Source organism: Indicator indicator, chromosome 4 (genome assembly GCF_027791375.1).
Source record: "Indicator indicator isolate 239-I01 chromosome 4, UM_Iind_1.1, whole genome shotgun sequence".
Classification (NCBI taxonomy): Eukaryota; Metazoa; Chordata; class Aves; order Piciformes; family Indicatoridae; genus Indicator; species Indicator indicator.
Genome location: NC_072013.1, coordinates 12942738 through 12953028, shown reverse-complemented (window position 1 = coordinate 12953028; position 10291 = coordinate 12942738). Strand labels below are relative to the sequence as shown.

The 10291-nt window shown below is 42.5% G+C and overlaps 1 protein-coding gene across 1 annotated transcript; it reads left to right on the top strand.

Moving 5' to 3' along the window:
- The first annotated feature begins 596 nt into the window (after positions 1-596).
- LOC128981474 (GLIPR1-like protein 1) lies at positions 597-9410 on the top strand. Its single transcript, XM_054400268.1, has 6 exons — positions 597-767; positions 3385-3630; positions 6452-6555; positions 7907-7992; positions 9134-9160; positions 9256-9410. Exons 1-6 carry the CDS (start codon positions 597-599, stop codon positions 9408-9410), a joined length of 789 nt encoding a protein of 262 aa, XP_054256243.1.
- The last annotated feature ends 881 nt before the right edge of the window (positions 9411-10291 follow it).

The window sequence follows — 10291 nt, the reverse complement described above, 5'->3', positions numbered from 1 at the left end:
TGTTTAGGTTTAACACAAATAAAGAGATTTGCTAGAACACCTATTAGCACAGATGAAAAAATTTCCACAGGTCACACTAATAAGAAATGCTGGGGGGGTGTTCTCTCCGTTCCCAGGGGCTCCCCTCGAGCTCGCCCCCAGGCTGCTCCCGCAGCGAACGGCGCGGCCTCCAGCACCGCCCCGCCTCCTACCTCTGCGATGCTAACGGCGATCGTAATAGCCGGGGACGATCCTGCCCTCCCGCGGAGACCGGCCGGCCGGCCCGCCCGCCTCCTCCTCCTCCGAACATCCTCAGCATGACGACGGAGACGCAAAGCACCAGCACCCACCAAGACCACCACCTGCTCTAGCGCCGACACCATCACCGCTGCCGGCCTGGCCCGGCCTGGCCCCGGCGCTCCCCTGCCCCAGAGCCAGCGCCCCGCGCGCTGCCACGCCTCTCGCGGCAGCACAGCGGTTCCGGGCGGGCGCCTCGCGCCGCGCCACTCGAGGGCTCGGCGAAGGCTCTGGAAGGAAGGGGCCTGAGGGAGAGAGAGAGAGGGAAAAAGAGAGGGAGGGAAGGAGAGTCCTCGGGTGAGGCCCCAGGCGCCGGCGCCATGAGGCCGTGGGCAGCGGTGCTGGCCTTGTGGCTGATGCTGAGGGCTGCAGCCGGGCAGGTGCCCACCCTACCGGGCATAAGGGATAAGACTTTCATTAAGGAGTGCGTGCAGGTCCACAACGACTTCCGCAGCAAAGTCCAGCCCCCTGCCAGCAACATGCGGTACATGGTACGGACAGGCCTAGGGCTGCGCTGCGGCCTCCACAGCCCCAGCACGGGGATGGGTCAGTGGGCCTGGGGTCTGCTGGAGGGCACTGGGCAAGGTTGATGCTGGATCAGAAAACTTCTGTGACAGGATGCAGCATTTCCATTTATTTTTTTTCACTCTATAAGGCACACAGGGTTGTTCCCAAACCCCACGGGCCCCAAAGAAAAATCTGGGTGGTTGTTTATATGTCACCTTTCACAAAGCTGGAGAAGAGGAGGCTCAGGGGAGACCTTACTGCTCTCTACAACTGCCTGAAGGGAGGTTGTAGCCAGGTGGGGGTTGGGCTCTTCTCCCAGGCACCCAGTGACAGAAGGAGAGGACACAGTCTCAGGCTGCACCAGGGGAGGTTTGGGCTGGAGATGAGGAAAAAATTCTTCCCAGAAAGAGAGATTGGCCATTGGAATGGGCTGCCTGGGGACGTGGTGGAGTCACCTTCCCTGGAAGTGTTAAAAATAAGACTGAATGAGGCACTTAGTGCCATGGTTTAGTTGATTAGATGATGTTGGGTGATAGATTGGACTTGATGATCTCAAAGGTCTTTTCCAACCTGGTTAATTCTGTGATTCTGTAAAGTCACACCAACCTAATTATGGAATCACAGAATGGCTCAGGTTGGAAGGGACCTCAGAGATCATCCTCTCCAACAGCCCTGTAATGGGCAGGAACACCTCTCAAGTAGACTTGGTTGCCCAAGGTCTCATTCAGCCTGGCCTTAAACACCTCTAGAGTGTTTAACACCTCCTACCTATTATGTATCATCTCATACTTACCTATATTTACCTCTTGAAAAACAAAGGAAAGAAGAAAAAAAATACAAAGCTTTGGGCACTTAGGAAATGCTAGGGCCCCAGGCCTTTGAAATGTGAGCTTAGGGTAATAAAACATGCTTAAGGTGACAAGGCAGCCAAGGTAGCTGCTCTGTGTTCAGTTATCACTGCATGTATTTGATAGGAACTCCCGTTGAGTCAGTTGCAGGCTGGTGGGTCCAGAAACAACAGGTGTGTCATATGAGGATGCAGTAATGGTAGGCCAGTGGAAGGTGTTCATGTTCCACCCTGAGGAATTTCTCATTAGGAAGAAAGAATGTCCTGTAGCAGGAGTGATCCAGAAGACTTAGAATGTCCCTCAAAAGCAAGCATGTGAACTAGAATACCCTCAGGGCTGAGGATGATTTCTGGTGGGAAGGAAAAGCCTTTGCTTGTCATAACCAAAAGAAACTGAACTTGAAAATCTTTGCAGGGAAGTGTTAAGCAAAACCCAAGAAGATGCTGAAAAAGTGGATGTTTTATTTTTGCTCTGTTCCACAAGAGGAAAATGTTATGTGCAGTGAGCAGCTAAAGTACTGTGATGGTTTGAAACTGTCTTTTTAATTTTTCCTTGCAAAGTTCAGAACAGAGAAAGTGAAAGAATGTAAATAAGTCACTATTGGGTGTAAGAAAGCAAAATACTGATTGTTCTAAACGCTTCCATTGGATAGATAGAAATGTTTAAGAACTATTACTCAAAACAAAGTAGGCACTCTGCACATTCTGCGTTCGGCAGTGGGGGCAGTTGCTGGGCTGTCTGGCTGCTGTTTCTTCTTCTCTTCTGGCTGAAGATAACACACACTGACCTTGGCAGCTAAGTTAACAACTTTATGCTCTAACTAACTCTGCTTCTCTGTCCAGGGGGGTCTGGGGAGAAGCTCCTGGGAGAGAGAGAGGCCCCTTTGGGAGGGTCCCCTTTGGGGGGAAGCAAAGGGAGATCGGTTGTGCTTTTCTGTTGATTGTATATATTTGTAAGTGTTGTGAATTTTGTATATTTGTACATATTCGTTGCATTTCATTGTAGATTGTAGATTCTGCTTTGTAAATACAGCTTTTCATTTGCTTCCAGACTGAGCTAGCCTGGTTATTGTCGGGAGGGGGGTGGGGTGGGGGAATTTCAGCTCACACTGACACAAGTATGCATGTAGGAATATGGTTAGAAAAGACTAAAGGCCTAGGAGAGAAAACAGTATCAGCAGCCAGTGGAGTTACTGTAAGGTCCACATAGAGACTGAGTGAACTGTAATCAAAGGATCACAGGATAACAGGGCTTGGAAGGGACCCAAAGAGATCATCGAGTCCAACCCACCTGTCAGAGCAGAACCGTCGAATCTAGCTCAGGTCACACAGGAATGCATCCAGACGGGCCTTGAAAGTCTCCAGAGAAGGAGACTCCACAGCCTTTCTGGGGAGCCTGTTCCAGTCCTTTGTGACAAAACCAAAAAAAAAATGGTTTCATATTTAATATATGTAATTTCTTGTCTGAAGGTAAAAGTGGGTTTAGTTGCCAGAAAGTGCTCTTACAAAGTTAGTTTTCAGCAGTGAAGGGGGAAAAAACTTATCTAATGAAATCAGTTAATGCTTCTGTGCTGCAACAGGAAAAGCCAATGAAAATAAAACACAGGCACTTGCCTAGATAAGGGGAAACGTTTCTTTCAGAAAGTCCAGTGGATGATACCTGCCTGTACTTTTAATGCCTGACTGGTTTTATCTGATTGAGATTCAGCTGTAACTGAACATTGCACAACTTTTTCACCTCTCATGTTTTGCAGACTTGGGATGCAGCTTTGGCAAGGACTGCAAGGGCCTGGGCAAAGAGATGCCTTTTTGAACACAATATATACTTAAGTAAGGAACGTCAGTGCCATCCTAATTTCACATCTATTGGAGAGAATCTTTGGGTTGGAAGTCATCAAGCCTTCACTGTTACTAATGCCATTAAATTGTGGTATGATGAGGTCAGCTCCTATAACTTTACAACACAGGAATGTACTAAAGTTTGTGGTCATTACACTCAGGTAAGAGTTGTCTTTGGTAAGATGTCTTGTGTGGTGCCTACCAGATAAATCAGGAGAGGTTGTAAATAATAGAGAGTTGTATATGGGATTTGTAGTGACTGACAGCCACTTGGCAGCGGTTGTACTGCTGGTTACCCCTGCACTCATTCACCTCTTTGTTTTGTCTGCTAATCCATTCTTCTTGCCCACAGTATTGGCCTCGCTTAAAGCCTCACTCCTCATTCATAGTATCCATACTACGCAGACTTTGTAAAATAATTTTGAGTTCTCTGACAGCAAAGCCACACAGTTGTGAATTCTGTAAGTTTGGAGAATCATAGAATTGTCAGGGTTGGAAGAGACCTCAAGGATCATTCAGTTTCAACCCCCCTGCCACAGGCAGGAACACCTCACACTAGATCAGGTTGCTCACAGCTGCATCCAGCCTGGCCTTAAAAACCTCCAGGGATGAGGCTTCCAGCACCTCCTTGGGCAACCTGTTGCAGTGTCTCACCACCCTCATGAGGAAGAATTTCTTCCAACATCCAATCTGAATCTCCCCATTTCTAGTTTTGCTCCATTCCCCCAGTCCTATCACTCCCTGACACCCTCAAAAGTCCCTCCCCAGCTTTCTTGGAGCCCCCTTCAGATCCTGGAAGGCCACAAGAAGGTCTCCTGGGAGCCTTCTCTTCTCCTGACTGAACAGCCCCAACTCTCTCAACCTGAAACACTATTCAAAGTAATTACAGTAACTGCAGAACGTCTGTGGGTAGTCCTTAGCAGAAATTTGAACAGAAGGAGAAAATACAGCTGAAGTAAATTGTATTCTTTACAAATCTTGTGAAAAAAGAAGGAGGGGAAGGAAGCACCAACAGCAAATTCGTGATATATTTCTGGTTTCTGAGTGCTAATTCTGACAAACTTAATTCTGTTGAGGAAGTAAAAATATTTTTTAAAAAATTAAAAAAAATATTTTAAATTGATTTATTCATCTCCATGGTTAAAAAGTAACTTTTGCAGTAGAATTAGTTTCATCTATGACCCAACACATAGTATTCCACTGATCTAAACCAGAAGATAATTTTAATGTCAGGTCAGACCTTACCTAGTAAAACTGACTCTTTAGGTTCACATCACTGTATTCAAAGGGGCTTCTTCTGTAGAAATTACAAATGAAAATACTTAGCAATAAGTTTGCAGTGAAACTGTAACTGGACACAGCAGTAGCTGTGAGGCTCTTTTTGAGTGGACTTTGGATTATGAAATGAAAATAACTTCAAGTTTTACCAGAACCATTTACAAAACATTTCTGTTTGGGACATCTTTTTTTGCACATCTTGTCATTTCTTTTCTCACATATCTATTCTCAAATATTAATTCGTGTTTCCTGCTCCTGATTCTGCCTGGAACAAACTCAAGGGTTACATAGCAAGGCCCTTCCTATAACTTTTGAATTTACTGTTCAACCTTGTCCTGTCAAAAAAAGCTTGGATGTGGCACTTGGAGCCATGGTTTAGTTGTCAGGAGGTGTTAGGTATTAGGTAATAGGTTGGACTTGATGATCTCTGAGGTCTTTTCCAACCTGGTTGATTCTGTGATTCTGTCTACATAGAATCCTGAAGGGTTTTGCACTTTTCTCTTGGGACTGATGTGTACTTCTAAGGTTTCTTTCTGCTTCTTTCTTGTTACACTTAGCTCAGTCATGTCAAAATATTTATGCATTTCAGGCAGGATGTCAGGCAGGATTACAAAGGAAGCTAATCACTGGTAAAACCAAGCAGAGTATGTGGGCTAAACACCATGTCAAAGTAAATATTTCTTCAAAATTGATCAGCAAAATCCCTGCATGATCTAGAAGTCACCATGGTCTTGAAGGCTCAGACACAAAATTGTGTACAGTTTTCAAAATTTTAAAAAACAGGCTATGTAGACCTGCTAAGAGAAGCACAAGAGAGAAGTGTCAAAATGGTGAAATTCTCTAAAGAGCATGTGAAACTGTTCCATGTTACCAAAAAAGGCCTCTGAAATGCTGAGCCCTTAGTCCAGGATTTAGGTAACACCACATTAAACATGAAGAGCCTTTTCTGAGAAAGGTTTATGTCTGCTGACCTGTTTCTTGCAGTTCCGGTTGAAGAGACAAACTTATGTGGATGTTCAAACCAGTTGGTCGGTCTGAGGCCTGTGCTCCTTATACTAGGGAGGTGATGAGAGAAATCCACAATGTTTTTTAAGTTTTCCAGAGATGTAATGTCTGATCTTCCAGATATTGTACATTCATAGTTAAACATTTTCACCTGGTTTCAGTTTGTTTAGTCAGATGCAGGAAGTATAGGAAGAATCTCCAAGGAAAAAGCAGAGGATGCTCAAACTGGTAGTAAACCATCTTCTAAGTATGGCTGAAAATGTGCAGGGCTACAGATCCCAGTTTTAAGATTACAGCAGTAATCATTCAGACCACTTCTAGCATGCAGAAGCAGCTCTTCATGCAGTCCTGAGTTATGAATATTGAAATGAATTAAAGGATGTGTTGGGTAGTTGCCACCAATTTAATTGTTGTTCTTTGGAGATTACCTAATAATCATAAAGTCAGTGACTCTTTCTGGAATGATTCTGTAAAAGATTCTGGAAGCTTGCTGCAATAGGACACTTTCATCTTGAGGGTGAATGTTTGGCAGTTAATCTTAAAAGGCTCACCAGCAATTAAAAAAAAATACTCAAGAGAAGATGTTACAAAATGTTAATAATAGGTAAGATTGCTGAACACAGTGGAAACTTTCTAGATATTAGACTAAGCTCCCATGGAGTGTATTTTCTAATTTATTTTAAAACTGGGTTTTTATAGGTTGTTTGGGACCATTCACATAAAATTGGCTGTGCTGTTACTTACTGTAAGGAAGTTGCAGGAATCCCAGATGCAGCAAATTTTGTTTGCAACTATTCACCAAGGTAAGCTGCTGGTTTAAATGTTTAAAAAGTGGAAGCAATCATAATAATGTTTAGCTGCAGGTAAATTAGGTTCTCAGCACAACATAAGAAAGCACTGTAGAAGTTCCAGCTCATGCTTTAAATGATCTGCTATGAGACAACTCAGCACTGCTGTCCCAAAGGATGCAAACAGATGTCTTACACATAATGCTCAGTGCTCAGCACAAAGCAGCTAGTGCCTGATCCAATTCACTTCATGCAGAGGCAGCCAGCACTGTCTGCTTGCCCCTCTAGCACCCTGCTTAGAGCAAGGGGATGTCCCTCAGGCTGCCTGTAGGGTGGGTGCTGTATAATGCCAATTATTGTGAATGCTCAGGCATGGAAGTGACTGGAATACCAAATTCCAGCAAGGACTGCTGCTGGTGGGTAAGCAGCCAGGCTGGAGCTCTCCATTCAGGCAGCTGGCAAGCTTTCTGTTTGTGTTGCACCTCACTAGCTCTATTTATTGGTAGCCTGGTAAATGCAATCAGAGAAAATAATGATTGTCTAATTCAGTTATTCAGAGAGCCATGAGCATTAGAACATGCATTCCCTTAGTTTTTAAACTGTTAATTTTACTGATTAGTGTCATTCTTTAGCAGATAAATCCCAACTTCAAAAACGTCATTGATTTCTTTTTTCATATGACACAGAAGAAATGAGAAAGCTGCTGCAGGCAACTGCTATCAGCACTGGGATGACTTCTTTTAGCTTTGTCTATTTTTTAGATGTTCTTCAGCTTTTTACACTGTAAAAAGATGTATAAGGAACCTATGTGAGAATGGGCAGGGTACTAAGTACTGCAGGCTGATCTTTATACTTAAACACTTCGGCTCTGCTTGGATTAGGTACTTAAGCATGTAAGGATTCCACTGTCTTCACTAAGATCACATACTCTTAGACATTTGTGTTTTGTGGAATAAAGGTCTTGTTTCTCAAGGTCATAAAACAGTCAGTAGCTTTCTTTGCTAAGCAGTCAAGTTTAAGCTATTTAGAGTGTGTCAGCTTAAAAATGTTCTGCTCTGAAATCCTCATTTTTCTTCAGTTAAAACCAAGCTCCATCCAGAACATTGTTTTTTCAGAGGTTCATATACCAATGGAAAATTTGAACACAAAGCCTGAACACTTTGCCATAAGCAAAATAGTAGCTTTTTAAGATTCTTCTCTTTCACAGGGATAGAGCATTGAAAATTTTAAAAAAGAAAATGATGCTGAAGTTTTTTTTATTAATTCCCATCAATGTATTGTATTTTCATTGTACTTAAAGAAATTATTTGAGATGTTTACACATCATTTAAAATTACGTATGGAACTTTTCCTTTCTCCTTTGTAGTGGTAATTTTCCAAGAAAGCCATATATACAGGGGAAATCATGCAGTAATTGTGAAAAAGGAGACACCTGTGAAAATAACCTGTGTAGTAAGTAAAAACAAGTGTAACATGCAGTGTGCAAAAGCTAATAATGCAGTCACCTATTTGGGTAAAGCTTTCTTGTACTCCTTGATGGTGCTCACTCAAGTCTAACTCACAAGTAATTTAAAACTCTTCTTAAGGCCATTTACATTTGGGAAATAGATCATAGAATCATGAGGGACTTTTTAGGATGTCTTTTTAGGATGTCTAGCCTGGCTCTGTCCTTCTGACACTTGCCCTTCACATATTTGTAAACATGAATGAGGTCACCCTGCAGTATCATCTTCACCAAGCTCAAGAGCCCCAGCTCCCTGAGCCTTTCCTCATAAGAGAGATATTCCACTGCCCCCAGCATCTTTGTGGCTCTGCACTGGACTCTTTCAAGCACTTTCCTGAGGTCCTTCTTGAACTGAGGGGACCAGAACTGGACACAATATTCCAGATGCAACCTCACCAGGGCAGAGTAGAAGAGGAGGAGAACCTCTCCCTACGTACTAGCCACAGCCCTTCTAATCCAGCCCAGGATGCCCTTGGCCTTCTAGGCCAAAAGTGCCCATTGCTGGCTCATGGGCATCCTTCTGCCCACCAGGACCCCAGGTCCCTTTCCCCTACGCTGCTCTCCAACAGGTCAGTCCCCAACCCATACTGGTCTGTGGGGTTGCTCTTTCCCAGGTGCAAGACTCTACATTTGTCCTTGTTCTATTTCATTCAATTTCTCCCTGCCCAACTCTCCAGGCTGTCCAGGTTCCCACTCTCATTCATAAAGTTGTATTTGATAGAATTTACTGCTCATGTATATTCTGAACTTTAAACAGTATTTATTGCTTCAAGAGAGACAAAGGAGAGAGGATTCAAACTGAAAATAAAGGGACTGTGTACTATGTCTCTGACCCCCATCCATGTCATTGTTATAAACAATAATAGCTTCATGGAGACATTCATATTCTAAAGTATTTGGTGTATTTTTTATTTTTAAAAAAATTAGCTTTTCTTGTATTTTATAAGGTTTATCAGTGGGAATTCTCAGTCAGTTCTATTGGCTGTAATAAATCTGATGAGTTTGTTTTGCCTAGATAGTAAAAAATTGAAGGAGAGACAAATCATGGCTGGCTGTAATGCTTTGGGGTTTTTTTTTCCCTTTTTCCAGGAAATCCAAGACGTGATAGAGTTATCTGTACGTATCACAATTTTTATACTGCTACTTACCTTCCTTAGGTACTTTAAAAGTATGTACTCCACTAAATTTGATATTGATATGCTTATTTATAGATTATCCCAGATGGCACCCTCCTTGGGAGTTCAATACAGAATGTGATGGAGCCTGTATCACGGTTATCCTTTTGAGAGCTCTGCTGATGTTCCTTACTCCTGTGGCTGTTTATTATGTCAAAAAACTCTGTACAAGCTTAAATATGTCTACCTGACTGGATTTGAGACACATACTATCTTCTGAAGGTCCTTGTTAATGAATTAATAAAGAAAACTCATACTGGCATAGCTTTAAAGACAACTTTCTTTGACCGGAGTTTTGTTGCTATTGATTTTATGCTCTTTAAAGAAGGCTAGCACTCAAAAAACAAAAAAAAAAAAGTAGAATTATAGGTGGCTAAACCTTAGACTGAGAAAATACTAAGCTAAAGATCTGGTAAGGTTTGGAGCTTTATTTTTAAATACCATCTTTCCCCAAACTGTGACATACTCTGTTCCTGGAATTCAAGGAGAAAAGTTTGTGTTCAAACAACTGTTACAACTCATACTAAGCCACAGCTCAGGTTTGCTGCATTTAGATACTGAGAGAAAGCTAACATCATATTATATCATATTATATACTCAGTCCTGTTTCCTAGAGTGACAATAAAATGTCTGTTGCAAGAAGATGTTACACAAAGATCATTCTTTAGAAGCCTTGATGTTTCTGAAGTTAATGCAACTTGGTATTTTAAACTAATGCATTTATTGTTGCTCTTTCAAGATGTGAAGCTTTATTGTTAAGTGTTTTGTTCCTAACTCCCTCTAAACCTAGTGTTTAATTTATTTTTTTTAATTCCTTGTCTTAGCATGTTGTTTACCCACAGCCTGTTTCCTGTTTTCTCAGTGTTCTAAAGTTTTCATAATAAAAATTATTTTATCTTGAAACTTGCTCACGTCCATTTAGTCAATGCAGATTTTACTCTTTGGTATCCGAGACATGAAGTCAGAGGATCACAGGATCACAGGACATTGGGAGTTGGAAGGGACCTCTGGAGATCATCGAGTTCAACGCCCCTGCCAGAGCAGGAGCATAGAATCCAGCATAGGTCACACA